The sequence below is a fragment of the Hordeum vulgare genome, chromosome 5H (genome assembly GCF_904849725.1).
Source record: "Hordeum vulgare subsp. vulgare chromosome 5H, MorexV3_pseudomolecules_assembly, whole genome shotgun sequence".
Taxonomy (NCBI): Eukaryota; Viridiplantae; Streptophyta; class Magnoliopsida; order Poales; family Poaceae; genus Hordeum; species Hordeum vulgare.
In genome coordinates this window covers 150835257-150854266 of record NC_058522.1, presented here as the reverse complement: position 1 = coordinate 150854266, position 19010 = coordinate 150835257, and the positions used below count along the sequence as shown (strand labels likewise).

The window sequence follows — 19010 nt, the reverse complement described above, 5'->3', positions numbered from 1 at the left end:
ATACATTTGCCTTGCCTAAGTTGTCGATTTGAGAAAACATTTACTAAGTTTGAGCTGCATTGGGAGACGGATGTTTACTTCGGAAACTGCAGTTTCTTTACTTCTTTTGATTAGAGTTCGTTGTTTGTTCATATTGTATGTTCCACGACTGCTTGCCCCAATACATGTTGGCGAGCTCAATCCAAACTCCTTCAATCTCTGGACGGGTTTGATGCATCGAGACTGAATTCCTTTGTCCAAATCCCTAATTTGATATGATGCTTTACTTAAATAAATTCTAGAAGTCCCATTTTATGCTTGACAAGGTATAGCATACAAAAATAGCTTAGTGGTTATCTAATCACTGTAGGTTTTCTCTTTTCGATTTGAGAGCTATAATCTTGTGAAGATTGTCGCAGAGAGTGAAGTTTTGCTGGACTTTATTTCAAATGATTCAAAATTGATACTTTTAAGTTAAAAAAACAAAAATAAGGGAGTCAGAAGCAAACTGGGAGCTACGGCAGGTAAACTCTCAAAAATCATGCAAACTCAAATTTATTTTATAACGTCAATAGCAACACATTGTCTATTTTGCACGTAATTTTTTCATGAAATGTGGATGTGTGTTGCGTATGTATACACATCAAAGTTTCTTCTATTACAATGCACAACATTGATGATAGGATGGATACAAATGATATGGGACCACAAAGGAGCAATGCTGGAGTTGGGGAACTAGGGTTTGGAGTTCGCCCATGTCGGGATGATTGAAAGGAAAGGTGTTGACAAGTACCATTCCTAATCTCGTCTAACACAAACAAACATGTTTTGCTTGCTGTCAGTCTTACTCCAGATTTATCTGCTCGATGACGTACTTTAAATTTGTTTGCAATATTATTTATTTTCATTTACTTTTAAATCTAGCTCGTGGCATTAGGTAATTTTTATTATTTTAGAATGAACAAATAAGTTGAACTAAGTTGGTTTGAAACTACATATCATGTTTCAAGACGACATCATGAAAATACCTATCCTGAGTCGATCCATACGTCATGTTAAAACTGAGGGCTAGGCACATGAAGGTATTAAAATGGTTATCATTTTAGAGACATATGTTATGTTTTTATCTTCCGTTGCAACCCACAGTCAATTTTAGTAGTTACAATCAAAACACATATTTGTTCACCGAAATTCTTTATGCAAGTCTGCAAGGATAGATATGGCGAGCCAGGGCGTTGTGCAACTCTGAAAGCCATTTTTCGTCTTTTATAATTGCCGTTGCGTCTAAAGTCGCGAGACCTTCAGTCTGCGGTGCCCTCCTCGACCCATCTCCCCTCCACTCCAAACCCACGAACTCACCGCCGTCTCTCTCATCTCCGGCGGCGACCACGCCATTGAAGCCGCCCATAGTGGTCTTAGGCGCTTATCCATCTGGACCGGTTGATTGGAGCACAAACACGGGAGCCCAAGAGCGGAGGGAGGCGGTTCCGCGTGGTCCTTTACTTATTCATAAAGAAGAATCGGCTTGGTCCCGTGCAGCGGCGGTGGCGGACATGTCTGTGGAACTCGTCCTCTGGCTCTTCTCCTTCGCCTCCGTGATGGCCCTCGTCGGCCTCACCGCCTACCAGGCAAGCTCTGCTCCTTGTCCCTTCAAACTTTCGCCTTTGAGCCGTGAGTTTGGTCAAGATCTGGCGCACAATTGGTGAAATTCTTCACCAAATTGGGCTTCAGTTGGTCAGTTTTGTGGAATTCTGAGTAGAATTTGGGCAGGGATTTGGTCAACGGTGTAGTACTTGTCGTTCTTCCTTGCCAATATTACCAGTTGTTGGTCAACTCGAGGCGGAAAGAAGATAACCAGTAGTAGGTCAGCTGGACCGCGATTCAGCAAACTAGATTATGTCTAACTTACACCCACAAATCATCTTTTTATAGAAAGGTTCGCTACATTTGGTTAAATGCATTCAAAGTTTCTGTGCTGCTCGGTTTTGCTCAACTACTTTCATGTTAGATGAAATGAAGTACTTCTGAATATCATTCCTATTGGAATGTTAGCACACGCTACTAGGTAACATCCCGGTGCTTCCTTAGCTTGTAACATCCCAAAATTTGTGGTTGTTCTGAAACCAGCATCATCATAAGTCGGGCATGCATTGTTGTAGCTTTAGCATACAAAGCCTAAACCACCACGATTGATAATAGTCTATACTTGAACAAATCCTTTTGTATAACACTGTAAGACTGTAAGTAGATATTGTTGTCATGGTGCGATATGTTGCTGCAATAATTATGAAGATTAGTGGCTGCATTAAGAATGGTCACAATTGCTTGAGAGGTGCAAATCTGTATGGATAGGATTTATGTAGAGAAACTAAAGTTTGGTTTAGCTTACTGCAAAATAAGTTATTTAAGTTATTTTCTCTTCTTATTGATTCATTCCACTGATTTTTCTTTGTGTTTTTGTATCAGCTTATCTGCTTATCTGATTTGGAGTTTGACTATATCAATCCGTATGATTCATCATCTCGCATCAACGCTGTGGTCATAATAGAATACACACTCCAAGGGGTCCTCTGCGCTTCTTTCCTCTTGACGCTGAATTGGTTCCCGTTTCTAGTTATGGCTCCTGTAACATATTACCATGTGAAGCTGTATGTACTTCTTCCCTTAAGCCCTGAAGTTTATGCTCTCAAACTATACATGCTTGTTTGGTCATTTCCATATTGTGTTGCTATTATTTACGTGGATTACTTTATATCTCAGATTAGTTATTCATTTGGGGAGGAATCTGTAATGCTTCTATCATTGTGGAGTTCCAGTATACATAATTAGTTTTTGGGAATTTAAATGTTTACTATGTAAAGTATTTATCATCTTCATGACATAGTGAAGGATAGAAACATATTATGAAAGTGCTATTTAAAAAGTTTTTTTTAATGATCTGGAGGCTTCCAAGGAACAGATAAATTATAACTTATCAGTTCAGCATGTGGGCTGAGCATTTGTAGTTGCTCTCTCATTTTGGGCTATTCATGTTTTCTTGTCTTCTTCATCACCTTCCACGTTTAACATATTGGTCTGGGTATTACACATTTAGACAAGAACTGGTGTGCATATATAGCCTAACAATAACGTTTTTCTGGCTTATATTTATTCTTTTGTTGTTGTCATAATATGATAACATCTACTCTACAATGTACCTGTTATATGTGCTTTAATCTTGACATGAATCATTTCCTTTTTACCATTCCGCATCACAAAATAACCATTAGACGTTTTTTGCCTTGCGCTAACCTTCACTGACTCTAAGCATATAGTTATCCTATAATTAATGCAAAAACTTCTTAATCTTGCTCTAGTTTATGTTTCTAATCTGAAACATAGAGCCTTGTTTGTAATTACAATACAGAAATAACATCTCCATGTTATTGGTCTATTAATTGATATTGTTGGGCATTTACAAGTCGCAACAATAGTTTGCTATACATCAAAGAGATAAGTGACTTCTAGGGAGGCAACTTATTTTAGCATAAAGGAAATAGAAACAAAGTCCAATACAAGCAATACAGAAGAAAACAGCTATTAACTATGCACAGCTCTTAGTAAATAATCCATCTAAGAGGATGGCCTGAATGGTGCAAAGTGACTCCAAATGTGAAAATTATTGAAGTTACTCCCTCCGGTTTTCTTTTCTCTGCGCATAATTTGTAACCTGCATACGAAGGAGGGCATCGATGAGTTTTTCTTGGACTAGTTTTGTCATGTGGGGCCAGTACTTCAGGCGCAGGAACAGGGAGGATCCCAAATCTGCTTAGAGATAGGCTTCATCTTTAGTTTGCTTGCATATCAAGTTAGTTAATTATTTCCATAGATAAAGATTGGGTTTGTCTAGGGCACATCTAGATGTGACATAGTTATTGCACATCTAAGTGACATAATCAAGCATGGAAAGTAAAAGTAAAAGTAAAAAGAAACACCCACATGAATCTCCGCGTAAGATCAATGACATAGAAATTAGATGTGCAATACTTATGTCACATCTAGATGTGTTTTAGTTAAACTGATAAAGATTGTGTTAGTTGGAAAGTTAAGTTGAGTTTGTAATCAGCCGACCCTATATATAAAGGGACCTAGGCCTGCGCCCACGGCACACAAGGATCCGCACGGCTATGCTCTCCGGAGCCTGGGCTGTGATAAGTTTACCCCTGCTTTGATGTTAATTGCACGTTGGGAACCGACATGCTATTAAATAAGCGCATGCAACTGATTGGCTTGCGCGCTCGCCTGTCCTGCATGTCAATCGCCCGCTCATGCATGCGCTGTAACTGTTCCACTAATTGCTCTGCCATGCAATGGATTGGCTACTAGTTAAAGCATTTGCTGCGTGGGGAGCCGAAAGATCAGGGGCAAAGTTGGAAGGAAACGGAGAAGAAGGCTAGCGCGCAGAGTAATTGGGTTGAAAACAGGAAAAACTCAGAAGCAAGTAATAAAAAACGGAGGGCATACATCACATATCTTTTACCTATTGGTAGACACACATGTCCCAAGTAGAGGAATAGTAATACCTCAAAAAAATTGAAGTCTGGTTTTCTGAGTCATTCTGGATCTCTTTTTTCCTCAGTTGATTAGTTGAGACTTGAGACCTGAAATAAAGTGTTTTATTGCCATTGGAGCTTGTTGTATTAATAAGAGTGACTGTACTTTTGTAAGATACCCAATATATACTGGTAATCTGCTTCTTGTATATAAATGCATCTGTTGGTAGTAAACCACTAATTCCTATAATAACTTATTATTACGAAAACAAAATAGATGTTTGCATGTACCTTTCTAATGTGTGTACAATTACCTATGCAAGGCATTTATCCTGCATATTTTACTTCCATTTACCTTTTCGTCCTGTGCCTTTATGTTCTGTGTCATGATAGTGAAAGGAATATAATTTTTTAGTTTTTTTTATCAGGTATATGAATCGGAAACATCTCATAGATGTTACTGAGATATTCCGACAGCTACATGGAGAGAAGAAGTACAGGCTGATCAAGCTTGCCTTCTACTTTGCATTATTTATTATATCCATTTACAGGTTTGATAGCAGATTATTTAATTTGATTTATCATTTTTATGATTGGATAAATTGTTTCTGCAAATGCTTTCATATCCAGTGAAAAAAAAATCCGCGCCTAGTCCACTAATCTAGCGCATAAGCTTGCCTAGGTGCTAGGCGACAACAAAACGGCTAGCGCTTGATTGTGCTAGTTGTGCGTTACGCACACCTATGCGCGAACTTTGGCAGATAAGCTTAGACAGTGGCAAAACGCACAATTAACACCTAGTGCTTTCTTTATCTCCTAGGACATTATAAAAACCATTGTATATTATTGTCTTATCCTAGTATCCTCCACTTGTGCAGTGGTGAAGTACTCCCCACTTGTGCCAAGAGGTTTAGGGTTCGGTGCCCTCTCTGCATTGCACTGTGCAGGGGAGGTTGCCTCATATAATCCTTCCCCAGACCCCACCTGGTGTGGGAGCTTCAAGCACTGACTCTGTCCTTTCCTTAGTACTCTCCCAATAATTATTTTTTTATCCTACCGCAGACATGGGATGTACACTAAGTATCATTAGAATGCTTGTATTCTGCCTCCTAGGAGGACTGTAAAACAAAGTCTATCTTTTCAATAAAATGAAGCGCAAAGGTCCTTTGCGTTTTCTTGATTTTTTTTGGGGGGGTGGGGGGATTGTATTACTTAAGGTGGGGCATAGGTTGACAACATCATCCTTACCCCCTCCAAGCAAAACTGCCGTGCGATGGGTACTTTGCCTGTGGGGGGCCGCTAAACAGTGACTAGCTTTATTTTGAGTGCGACTAATTTGCGTGATCACAATCTCCCTTTCATCTTTCATCAGCTCTTGGATCTCCTTAACTTTGGCCATGTACTTCAATCGGTCACATGTATTGGATTGGATCTCCTTAACTTTGGCCATGTGCCTCGATTGGTCACATGTATTGGCTTGGATCATCAGCACCGCTTCAGCACAGTCCATCTCCAACTGGATGGGGCAGGTCGTACGCTGCAGCGCAAAGGCTATCCCTTCCTTGCACACTTCAAATTGAGCTTCAAGTGGATTATCGCATGTGAAGAGGCCAATCTCTTGCCATAGCCCGCCACAAGTCCTTAGCCCACGGGCATCTGCACATAGCATGGTAACCATGCTCACGTTCCACAAGGGGCACAGATCATTAGGTTCCATATTGTGAGAAAATTTATTGGCCCACGCGGCAAGAGAATTTGAGACCAGCTGCCAGGCAAACACGCGTACCATAGGGGGGAGCAGGGCACCCCAATATGATCTTCCAGATGGCGCGACGACCATCCTGTGCCCTGCTCGATGCACTTTTTTTTCGAGAAAATGCAGAGATATGCGTTTCTTTGTATTGAAAAGAGGGAAAGTTAGCCTCCGAGGAGACGATTACAGCAGGTTACCAGTAGTTCAATGGACATCCCAGGATGGGGGCAAGACTACCCTAAGCCCCTTGTCCCCGGCTCTAGCCCAACACCTCATCTCATCTTTGATCCTATCCGAGAGCTCGGAGAGCGACGGAGTGACATGATCAAATACACACGCATTCCTATGTTTCCAGATCATCCATGGAACTAGCAGCGTGGTGGACCTCAGCGCCTTGCGGAGCGATGGTGGTGTGGCATCTCTCGCCCTTATCCACCAATCCTGAATGGAGATATCCTGCTCCGGCGTGGGGGCTGGTAGGCGCAGCCAGGAAAGAGCCTCGTGCCAGGTTTGCCGCGCGAAGGGGCAGGCTAGTAGCAGGTACCGGATGGTCTCCGGCTCTTGGTCGCAAAGCAGGCAACGGGCGTGATGGGGGAGGCCACGGCGAGCAAGTCTGTCCACGGTCCAGCATCGGTCCAGGTTCACAAGCCAGTGGAAGAACTTGACCTTCGGCGGAGCCCATCCCTTCCAGATTAACTGCCAAGAATGGCAAGTGAGGGATCCGCGGAAGGTTGCCTGATAGCAGGATCGCGCCGAGTATTCTCCATTAGCCGTCCATTTCCAGACAAGCTTGTCTGGCTCAGCGGACAAGGTAGTGTGCGCGACGCGCTGCCATGTCGTCAGGTATTGGCCAATCTCTTGCAGCCCCACTACGCCGCGGATGTCTCGAGCCCAGGCATTGCCAGCTAGGCCTTCCGCCACCGTCCGCGCCCTTCTCCTGTTCTTGGGGATGCATAGGTAAAGCAGGGGTGCTATCTCGCGAATCGACTGCCCATGCAGCCAGCGGTCTTCCCAGAACAGTGCCGTGTGGCCGTCACCTAGCACCATGAAGGTGGAGGCGTAGAAGAGGCCGAGCTCCTCACGGGAGAACTGCAGGTCCAGGCCTTGCCAGCCTGCTCGATGCACTTGCCAACAGACGCTCGCACTCGTCCATGGCGAAGCGATATGCTGAACGAACTGAGAAGACAGGCGAGGATGTCATTGGGGACACGTCGAGAGGTCTTCATGCGGATGATGGCATTCACGTCGACCGGGAGAAAGTGTCGGTGAAGGAGATCCACCTGCCAGACGCCATTGGCATCCAGCAGGTCCGCGACGCGCCGTAGCCTGCATGTCCCTTGGGGCGTGAGGAGCTTCCCCGAAGGCTCCCATGGCAGCCACCGATCCCCAGATGCGGATTTGCGCTCCGCTGCCCACCAGCCAAATCAGCTCCCTTTTCAGCATCTCCAATCCATACTGGATCACTTGCCATGCGGCCGACGCATCGCCTGTCTGCCACCCCTCTATATATTATCGAGCTTTTAATACCTGCGTATAAAGACTCTCGGATTTGGTTAGGAGTCTCCAACTTGCTGAGCTAGCAGATCTTGGTTGAACACCCTGAAGTCGCCGAATCCCAAACTACCACTGAGTTGCTTCTGGATTTTAGGCCAAGCCTGCTAGTGTTTTTTTTGCTTCCCCTCCAACGATCCCCACCAAAAGTTACGGATCATCCTGTTAAGATCATTATACACGAACATGGGAAGCTTGAACACCCCCATCATATAAGTGGGTATAGCCTGTGCAACCGCTTTGATCATCGTCTCCTTTCCTCCCAGAGATAATGTATCGCCCCACACAATAATACTCTTTGTTAAGTGAGTTTGCAACTTTTGACATTTGGCTTTTGACATCCTACCTTCCAGTATCGGCAGCCCCAAATATTTCTCTTCAAAACTAGAGAGCTGAACCTGCAGTGCTGCATGTAGCTCTTCCTGGACTATTTCCGTACAGGCTTTTCTGAACATCTTACTGCATTCGGCTGGGTTAATGAGCTGACCTGTAGCGCCTTCATAAGCCATGATGATAGAGCGGACCTCCTCCGCTTGTTGTGCTTCCGCTTTAAAGAAGAGCAATATGTCATCGGCGAACAAGAAGTGAGAGATATCAGGAGCACCCCGGCATACCTTCAGGGAAGTAAAATTTCCTTTTCCCTTGCCATCCTTTAACAAGGCAGAAAGTCCGTCATCAATAAACAGGAGCAAGAATGGAGAGAGAGGGTTACCTTGCCGTAGCCCATGCTACGGTGCGAACTAATCCAAGAGGGTGCCATTAAATTCGACAGTGTATCTAACCGAGATGACACAGTATAATCCAGTTCACCCATTGGTCAGCGAAAACCCGATCATATGCCTTTGAGAGGTCCAGCTTATAGGTGCAGAAACTCTTTGCTGGATCCTTCTCCTGCTGGATATGATGTATGCACTCAAACGCAACCAACACACTATTGGTTATCGTTCTTCCTGTTATCAAAGCACTTTGTGCTGGCGATATGATCTCATCAAGAATTGACCTCAACCTATTAACTAAGCACTTCGATACCACCTTATAAGTAACGTTACCACAAACTTATAGGCCTGAAATCAGTGAGTTTTACCGGGAAAATTCCTTCACACCAGCAATTACTTGGTCCTTCATTATTGCCCAATTTCTCTGAAACATCCGTGCCGGAAATCCATCTGGTCCAGGAGCTTTGAGCGTGCATATCTGAAAAAGCGCGTCAGCAATCTCCTTAGCAGAAAGTTCTGTACACCGGCGACATGTTGTCAGTAACACGAGCGTTGATAAGGACAATTACTTGGTAAGCACACGGCGCCGGATCAGCAGTAAACACATTTGTGAAGTAATCTGTCACCATATCAGCCATGGTGGCGCTGTCCTGCTATACCACACCACCTCAGCAAGGGATTCTATCCGTTTTTTGCGCGCACGCAACACTGCCTTACAATGGAATTTTTTTGTGTTCCTGTCTTCCTCGCAGCCAGTCGATCCTGGATCGCTGCATCCAGATCATCTCTTCTCGATAGAGGAGTTCATTCATGCGATCTGTAGCTTCCCTAATAGTCTCCTGATCTGCATTCATAGCCATTAATTCCTCAAGACGACCTCAAGACGAGTATGGGATCTATGAATTTCCTTATCACATTGCCAAATTCTTTTTGCTCCACCCTTGCAACGTGTGCATGAGCTCGCCTAGCACCGCCGCCATGTCACCAAGGTTTCCCATGGCATCGGTCTGACCAGGCTTGCATGATCACCTCGGGTAGCGCTGGGTCACGCTCCCAAGCAACTTCATGCCGGCGGCACCTCTTACCCACATTCTCCCGTGGTGGCTCGGCCAAGCACCTTAGAGGATCGGTGCATGGTCTGACGAAGGAGCAACAAGGTGCTTAACACCCAACTCCAAGAATAAGTTACGCAAATGGTTGTTTGCCACCGCCTGGTCGAGCCAAACTTTGACTTTTGCCTCGTCTGGACCGCCGTTTATCACAAGTGTGTGGCAGATCTGAAAAACCAAGATCACCAAGGCCACATAACTCCAAAACATCACAAAAGTCAATCATCTGACCATTCGAGTGAGGAGTCTCGAAGAAATGTTCGAAGCCCCACATGGCCTCGTTGAAATTTCCAATCACCTCCCATGACATGTGACATGTCTATTGATCACGGAGAAGCGACCACATGTGATGTCAGTCCTCCGTCCGGGGCTTGCCGTACACGCAGGTGAGCCTCCAAGGAGGCACCCCTGCAACAGCACTCACAGAAGCATCATTGTATCCTTCATCCATAGCTTTTACATCGACTTGCAAGGATTCGTGCTAGAAAAGAGGTAAACCTCCAGTAAGACCATTAATCGACTCCTTCGACACCGCTTAAAACCTAACGAGATCGATATCTTTCCATCCTATCTTTTGACTGTCTAGTTTCATGAAGAAAAAAACACACATGGGGGTTGGGCTTGCACCAAGCTCACAACATCGCGAGCCCCCCCCCCCCCCCCCCCTCTCCCGACCCTGTCAATTCATCGGCGGCCCCTGGGCCAGTTGTCTCTAGAGTGTTGTACTGTTCCTTCTCCCTCATAGCGACGTCTGCCACTTTTTCCTTCCGCCACGCCCGTCTTTTGCTTCTTTGGCGTACCTCCGTAGTATCCAGATCACAAGCATTACACTTACCAAGCGTGGACATACGCTCGAGCTTCGGAGGACAGGTTTTGCATTACCGGGATCATGTCAAAAGCTCTTGGAGCCAGTGGCCAGCTGGTGCCTTGCACATGTCGGCATGTTTTCAGAGCTGGAAGCACAGCCGCTGGTGGCATCTCCTTTGCCTTGGTGGCCTTCTTAGTCCCAGATAGGTTCTGGAACTTTTCTGCCAAATATTGTGCAACTGCAGGGTTTCCCTTCTTACGTATTTCCTGGGTGCTTTTGTTGTGCTGATGAGCCCTGCCCTGGCTGCTGTCCTTCCTGCTAGAACTGGATTATAGCTGAAATATATAGTATTATAGAGGTTTCCTTCATGATCCTTTTTTCCCTGTTACTACTTATCAGTTGTGCTCTGAATATAATCCTAGGTTTGTGGTACACTTAATTCAGCATTTGCTCAAGCTTAGTTACCTGCCACTTTCATGCTAAGGATGCTTGTTGCCTGATACTATAACTTATATATGACACATTTTCTCAGGCTTGTCATGACGGCTGTGCTACTATTTATTGATGAGGACGCAAATCTGGTAGAAACTAGGACTATTTAGAGCTCATCATCAACATTTCACATGTGGCCAGGTATATATTACTACCATGTCCGCTCACTGGGAGAGTTGTTCATTATTTCATTAATAGCCTGCACTGAAACTGGTGCCTGGCACTGTTTTTCATTTTCAAGGAAATTCCAATGATGCAGTGTGTTAACTTGTTGCGCACATCTTTCGACATCTGGCTCCGAATGAATGAACACTAACATGAGGAACAGGGGAGAGTACATTCCAGTCTTTCAGAAATTCTGAAACAAGACGATTCATTCCGTTCCGTGGGAGCTTATCTGCTACCTGGGTGTTGGTTGTAACCATCAGGCAGAACGGACTCTTACCCTTGTGCTGTACGTACAATGTAATTTCATGCGTTTTGGTATTTGCAAATGCCATCTGTCGAGATTTGGTTAGCACTGCACATCTTTGTATGGTATGTGCAAACGCGGACATCTTGAGCTGACTAGCTGGCATTCACTTTTGAGCTGTGATTCTCTGTAACGATTATCTTACAGCTCCTTGTTTCTGAAAAAAAGAAGAAAAACGTTTAAAAACAGCGGGCTGATTAGAGCGAAGTCTAAGCTGCCTCCGGTGTGCGACACGTGTCCTGGTGGGGCCTGCCCACCGCGTCGCCACCATGTCCTCCCTTTATAAAAACTTAACAACAAAATTATGAGGATTATATCCGTAATAATAATAGATAATACCACGCATGTTCGTTGCCGGAAATGGTTTCTATATATTTTACGGAGTTGGAACATTAATATTTGATTATTGTGGTGGAAAATGTATTATAAGTACCATAATAGCTTTCACATGCATGGTTACATGTTGTGGTGGACATTTTCACATATACAATGATGAGGTGCTGCCATGGAGCGTCGTCTCGCCGGGGATTCGAGTTGCAACGGAGCGCGCTTGGCGACGGCGAGGTGCTGCGATGAAGTGCCATCTCGCCGGGGATTAGCCTTGCAACAGAGCGCGCGCTTGCCGGCGGCCGATGGAGCGCCGCCTCGTCGGTGAGGGGGCTCCTGTCGTGAGGCAGGCGGCGTTGCTTCCCCTGGATGACGCGGGGTTGTTGTTTGCTGCGGGTGTGATAAGGCTGGCCATAGTGGGAGTAACTTAGATAGTAACATATACTTGAGACTAACAAATATGCTGATGTGACAGATAATTAAAGAAAAGAGAAAATGTTAGAGGGTGCTTGGATACGTTTTAGTCCCATGATTAAAAATAGTGGGACTAAAACTTGCTAACCTCATCCATGCTTGGATCCAAATACTAAAGAGACTAAAATCAAGTTAATGAGCGTTTATTATCCTGCAAATCCTCCAATCCAGAACTCGCATGTGTTAAAGAAGGGGAGTTAAATGAAGAGAGAGATGACTAATTTACATTTTAGTAGGACTACTCCTGACTAAAAGATTTTAGCCTCAAGACTAGTTTTAGCCTCTCTTTAGTCAGGGGTGTTTGGAACTTTAGCCTTTTGAAGAGACTATTTTTAGACTAGTTTTAGTCCCTTGGATCCAAGCACCCTCTTAGGCTGGTCATAGTGGGGTATCATAGCTAGTAACATAGTCTTGGAAGTAGCAAACATGGTGATGTGGCAAGTAATTAAAGAAGAGAGAGAGGATTAGAGTAACATAGGTAGATACCGTAACGTGTTAAATGTTATGCTACTATGTGTCATGCATGTCAATAAATGAGATCACCTATGATACTAGTTTATGATACTTTGCACTATGAAGGTAGTATCATACAATAATAACATATGTATGATACTACTATATGTTACTCTCCACTATGAGCAGCCTTAAAGTAATATAGGTAGATAACATAACATATTAAATGTTATGTTACTGTGTGTCATGCATGTCAATAAATAAGGTCTTCTATGATACTAGTTTATGATGTTGTGCGTCAGTATCATACAATAATATCATATGCATGATACTATATGATACTTCCCATTATGACCAGCCTAAGGAGTACCCGGCAACGCGTTGACCGATCCAATGGCTCTGATCCAACGGCTCGCGGCCCGACAGGAAATCAGTCCGTAGCAATCGCCAAAAAGAAAAAGAAAAGAACAAGAAGAAGAAGCATATAGCGTGTCTGTGTAATTTGGTTTTGGACAAGCGGGTTAAGTCAAGTTTGCAAGACGCTGAAGATGAAGTGCTTCCACTGGATCATCGTATACAGTTTGTTTGGTAAAATTACATTAGGAACAAAACGTGTGCCGAAGCCTACTTTGCAATCTTGGAGATGAGAGTTTCGAAAGCCCCAACCAGGGACTTGACCCTGCTCTTGGCCAGCTTGCTCGCCGTCTCCTGGATGAGGTTGTTGGACAGCCTCCGGCTCTTCTTCTTCTCGAGCGTCTTTTGGTGCCTCAGCGTCACCTTCGGCACCACGAAGTCGAAGCCCGTGCCACCGCCACCGGACAGGCGCCTCCGCAGGCTCCTTGCCCTGAGCTGGATGCCGCCGCTGGAGCTGGAGCTGGGCTCCTCGCCGGCTGCTCTCCCCTTTTTTCTGAACCTGAGCCGCGTGGGCTTGTCTTGTTGCGATGGGAGGATGGGCGCCTTGCTGCTCTTGGAGCGCAGCTTGAAGGTGGCCGAGTTCTTGCTCGGTTGTCGGGTGAACGGAAAGCGCACTGACCGGCTGCTGATGCTCATGCTCTTGGCCCTCCGGTGTGCTGGGATGGGCCTGCTTGATTCAGCAATGGCAGCACGCTCTTCTTGGTCACTTTCACTTGCGTCACCCTGGACAATATCCCTGTTTTCCACGGGCAATGTCGCGGATTTCTTGGCTTTCGGACTCTGTGTGCTCTTGCCAGCCTCCTCCTTGTCAGCGGCGGCTTGAGGCTTCTTCATGGAGGATTTCCCGGAGAGCGTCGACCTGACGGTCTTAGCCAGCCTTTTGTTCAGTGATTCGGTTGGCTTCTTGACAAGAGTCTCCGGACGGGTTGTCTTGGCAAATGGTGTTTTCCCCTTCATCACATCCCTCTTCTTCTTCTTCTTCTTCGCATCAGGTTGTTGATGAGATGGCCCGTCGTCCGGAGCCGGAGCGGGAGCTGGAGCTTGAGCTTGAGCTTGAACTGGCACTGCATCATAGGCCACGATGTCCTTCCACTCAACAACATTCTCGCTCCCACCGGCAGGCGTATCGGCCTTGTCGGGTTTGCTGAAATCTCCGACACGCCTACGTGACACCGACGGTACCTTGACCAGCCTTCTCTTCTGCTTCTGGTCATCGGAAGCCGATGACGGCTGCTTCTTCCGGGGTTTGGGCTGGGCCCTTGGAACTTGTTTCTCCTCGAACGCGTGATGCCCGCCGTGCTTGCACGCATCGTGGCACGACCCGGTCGATGGCCGGAGGTAGCTGGGGATGGGCTTGGCGCCGCCTTTTCGGGTCATGGCCTCCATTGGTGACAAGTTGAAGCTCCTGATTGATTCACTCGACCCCAGCGGCTGCAGAGCAGAACTGCTAATCTGCAGGAAGGACATGCAAGACAATTGGTTCATGCTCTACTTTACCCAGCTGACTTCTGCTACTACTTGATTAGGGCCAACAATAACCAGTCACCAAAAGAAGCTAGAAATCAAGCAGGGACATCAAGAACTCACCGATGCCTGATTCAGTCGCCACGCTCCATTCCTCTTGACCAAAGCCAAAAATAAATACTAGGAAATCCTGCTAAGAAGAAGAAGAAAGACAAGGAGAAGGTAGCCTGTTCCTGTTGATTTCTCGGTGGATTGGTCAAGCCTGGTGCTAGCTCTGGTCAGAACACGCCAGTGAGGCGTATATGTAGGTCTACCAGTACCATGTGGTAGGAGGCGATCTGGTCAAGGAAAGAGATGGATTGATTCTGTCCGTGTTGGTGGTAGCTGAGCAGGGCCCTTATAGCTGCGGCTTTCAGCTCCCTAATTCCTTTAAAATGTGCTTCAGACTTGAAAAAAAAAGGCTTTGAACAAGAAGCTTTCCTTCTTTCTTCAACCAGACCAGGGCCAGGGAGGAGGCGGTCAAATACGGCGGGAGCGAGTGCTGGATGGGATTTGAATATGACGTGGGAAAGGGTTAGGTGGGTTCTCTTCTCACTATGTAGTCTTCAGGACCCCACGCCAAAGTCTCACCGGCACTCCATGTTTGAAAATTCTGCCCAGTCTCGTGCCAAGGGTTATAAAAGCATCTACAACCAAACCCTTTATGTGTCTCAAACGTCCAAATAGACCGTGTACATGCCCATTCACTGACCGATCATTAAATTTTAATCCAAACGTTCGGACTGACCGACATCCTTCATATTCAGCCAAATTATGAGAAGGATATGAAGAGTCAGGGCGCGTCTCCGGATACGTCCGTCACGTCGGACCCAACGACCCTACCCCATCACAAATTGTCCCAAATCCTCCAGACCATTCCTCGTCCTCCCGTTACCCTCCAATGTTTCCCGAGCCATGCCCTCTCCGTCCGGCACCTTGCTCTCCATCCACACCACCTGTCCCGATCCGCCAGCATGATGTTTTTCAGCCCGTCCCCGACCGCTGTGACGGGACGCAGCCCGCCTCGTCCGTCGGTGTCCCTTCCTCCACTTCGTCTTGCAAGTCGGAGATGCGTCGTCGCCGGTAGCGAGAGTGAGAGGCGGAGTTGGCGGCGGAGGTAGGTGCGGGCGTCGTCGAGGAGATGTCTCCCCCGGCACGTCGAGCACCCCGCACCCCATCCATCCAAACACCGACGCGATTGTGCCGTCTGACAACCTTTGGACCAAGGAGGATTCGACGGCCGGCTGGCCCATTCCGGAGAGCTTTCCTGCCACACAGAATCCGCCAGTCGACAAATGTGAGTCGCCGCAGCTTGCTCGGGGGCGGATGAGCAGGGTACCGCCACCGCTCGGGCTGCACTCAACATGTTCGATGGAATGACTAAACAAGATCGGGTACATTTTCTCCTGTCCGATCAAATGTTTAATGTTTTGTATAGATCACTAGTTCACACATGATGAATGATTGCAAACCGTGAACGTGTAGGACGTGTATGTGACAAGCATGATTAATGACAATGAAGATACAAATGAATTGGAATATGAATTGGAGGGTACCACCGCATTTGTACTTGGGGCAACATCTGATCCCAATCTGAGCAAGAAGAAGGGCAAGACGGCTAAGGCAAGAGGTCCGGCTTTCACAAGATTTGAGGACGTCTTGTTGGTCAAATCTTTATTGGACACAACCTTGGATCCAATAAGCAGCACCGAGCAAAAGGGAACCATGTATTGGAAGATGATTTGGAAGGGCTATCATGAATTCAAGGAGCATGTGGAGTCGCATCCTATCATGACCACCCGCAATGTGACATCTCTCCAACATCGATAGAGGATCATTCAAGGAAAATTGAACACGTACGTCGGGACTACTCACAAGTGACCAAACGGCCTCAAAGTGGGATGGGAGTGGCAACTCATGTAAGCTCAATTGCCTCATCTTATTTTCATTTCAATATGTTTATGTGTTTTCATTCTTGTGCTCATACGTGTATGCTATATGCTAGACGGCAGTGGCGACACTTTGTATCATGAGGTTGAGAGGAAGCCATTTGCTTTTAGCCGTTGTTGGCTCTTATTGAATGGCAAGCTAAAGTGGCAACAAGTTGTGGCCGATCTCCAGGACGACAAGAAGAGGAATGATGGCTCAATCTTCTACCAATCCATTGGGTTGGACGATGAGGATGACGACACTGTCGTCATCAATGGAAAAGTTACCATGTCAAAGGATAACCGACAAGTCATGGGAAACAAGTGGGAGAAGGCAAGGATCTGCTCTGACGCCGCGGTTATAAAAAATGCCGTCCGCATGGACGGGATTTTTTCCGACAAGGGAGACCAAGAAAGAGGAGAGGTATATGCTCATGTTGGATGCGCAAAAGGAGAAGATGGTGTGGGACCTATCGAGGGCGGAGAGGAGGCTTGAAATTAAGAGGAAGAAGATCGAATTGGAGAAGCAAGAGACGGCGATCAAATGAGACTTCGAGAAGGCCAAGACATTTGGGGAGATTGAGCTCCAGAAGAAGAGGTTGTAACTCGCACGGGACGCGGAGGATGCGAAGATCATGTTGACGGACGAAACCCACTTGAATGTGCATGCAAAGAAGTGCCTTACGAAGAAGAAGGAGATCAACGATCATAGGGCGCATGAGGCGGCAAGGGCGGCTGCGGCAGCGGAGCACGCGACGAGGATGGCGGAGCACGAAGTCTGGATGCAGACGGAGCTGGCTACTGAGGTGGAGCACGACAAGCTAGACGAGCATGACACATGGATGAAAGCGTCCGGCCAGTGACCCCTTCTCCTTCGGACATTGATTTCATTTTGGCATGTCCGGTTTGTTGAACTATGTTTTAATTTGCTTTGTTTTGAATTGTTAAATTCGGATAATTTATATCGGATGATCGACGTGTAAGAATTTCATCGATTCAAGAGTTTCATTTAAGATATGTAAATGTGCGGCGCAATATATAAGGAGCCGTTGGACGTGTTGAAGTGTATATGTGGATTGCCTAGCCTTTTCCCTCAGTTCGGACTTTTGATTGCGTTGGCTAGTGCATGAAGGTTAACATGGTATCGAAGCTAAGGTCTTGAGTTGAAGTCTCGGCTTTTATAATTTATTAAAAATTGTTGATAGCCCCCTTTGTGTTCATGTAGAGGCCTCTTGAGTCATACGTGAGTTTCACACGTCGACGCTCTTTTCCGATTGCACGTATTAACTTGTCTCCCTCCTCATACGTGAGAGGGACTGTTACAGTATATGTGGATTACATTAGCTCCTTTCATCAGTTCGGACTTTTGATTGCGTTGACTAGTACATGAAGGTTAACAGGACGGTCTAGACGTGCCAACACATGTATAGAGGACCAGATTTAGAGAGTCTAATTGTAGATGCTTTAACAAGACGGAGGACCACCCGTTCAAAAAACAAGACGGAGGACCAGGTCTTTTTTTAAAACAAAAGAGATGTCAAACCTCTTAGCCACGACATCCACGGGTGCACACTCGTAATAATAGCCGAACCGCCTAAATCGGAATTGGCCGAGAATTCGTGAAATCATAGCCGATTCCACAATAGTGTAATCACAATGTGGTCTAGAGGGTAGAAAAAGGTGTAACTCAGCTACCAAATGTACCAGGGAGCGACGGCGAACAAGCGCAAACTCCGGTCTATCAGTGATTGCAACATGGTATGCTTGGTGGGAGGGCAAGAAAATAATCCATGACGAAAAACATGCTACCTGATTGTATGATGATGAAATTGCACGATGTATTGATCAGGTGCAATCGCACGTATATACGATGTATAAGGTGGGTCACGATCTCAACTATACAAAACTAGAAGGTGGGTCATATACACAATATGCACATAACACATATACTTAACATCCCCTTCAGTCGAAGCGTTGCCATTGCTGACGCAAAGACTAGAGCGAAACTCCTCGAAGGTCGCTGTGGGCAAGTCTTTGATCATGATATCTGTAAATTCTTGGGACGTGTGAACGTGTAGAACACGAACATGCCCGAGGGTGACCTGATCCCGAACAAAACGAATATCAAGCTCAATGTGCTTGGTGCGGCGATGATGGACCGGATTGACGGAGAGGTAGACCACCAAGACATTGTCGCAGTAGACCACCATCGCCTTGGTGACCGGGCACGAGAGCTCGAGAAGGAGCTGACTAAGCCATGAGCACTCGGCGACGACGTTCGCCACAGTGCGATACTCAGCCTCAGCGCTGGACCGGGAGACCGTAGGCTACCGCTTGGACGACCACGAGATAAGTGGTGGACCAAAATAAACACAGTAACCTGAAGTGGGTCGCCGTGTGTCAGGGCAGTCGGCCCAGTAAGCGTTGGTGTAGGCGGTGATATCGGCGGAGGCGTAGGCGAAGAACGTGATGCCCAAGTCTAGAGAGCCACGGATGTAG

General features: G+C 46.2%; 2 protein-coding genes across 2 annotated transcripts; one reads left to right on the top strand and one right to left on the bottom strand.

Moving 5' to 3' along the window:
* Positions 1-1227: 1227 nt before the first annotated feature.
* On the top strand, positions 1228-11598 carry LOC123395483 (protein cornichon homolog 1-like). The gene is made up of 5 exons (XM_045090488.1): positions 1228-1607; positions 2446-2627; positions 4940-5062; positions 10981-11081; positions 11182-11598. The coding sequence occupies exons 1-4, from the start codon at positions 1533-1535 to the stop codon at positions 11048-11050; spliced, it is 450 nt and encodes a 149-aa protein (XP_044946423.1). The 5' UTR covers positions 1228-1532; the 3' UTR covers positions 11051-11081; positions 11182-11598.
* Positions 11599-13187: 1589 nt separating this feature from the next.
* Positions 13188-14928, bottom strand: LOC123395523. Its single transcript, XM_045090524.1, has 2 exons — positions 14668-14928; positions 13188-14532 (listed from the first exon to the last, which is right to left on the bottom strand). The coding sequence occupies exon 2, from the start codon at positions 14464-14466 to the stop codon at positions 13291-13293; it is 1176 nt and encodes a 391-aa protein (XP_044946459.1). The 5' UTR covers positions 14467-14532; positions 14668-14928; the 3' UTR covers positions 13188-13290.
* Between the last annotated feature and the right edge of the window lie 4082 nt (positions 14929-19010).

What these genes read in the sequence shown, in the direction of transcription:
- LOC123395523 (XM_045090524.1), bottom strand. Translation starts at nt 14,466, where the DNA reads ATGGAGGCCATGACCCGAAAAGGCGGCGCCAAGCCCATCCCCAGCTAC.
- LOC123395483 (XM_045090488.1), top strand. Translation starts at nt 1,533, where the DNA reads ATGTCTGTGGAACTCGTCCTCTGGCTCTTCTCCTTCGCCTCCGTGATG. An exon ending in ACATATTACCATGTGAAGCT is followed by an intron (nt 2,628 to 4,939) that starts GTATGTACTTCT and finishes TTTTTTTATCAG; the next exon opens with GTATATGAATCGGAAACATC. An exon ending in TTTATTATATCCATTTACAG is followed by an intron (nt 5,063 to 10,980) that starts GTTTGATAGCAG and finishes ACATTTTCTCAG; the next exon opens with GCTTGTCATGACGGCTGTGC.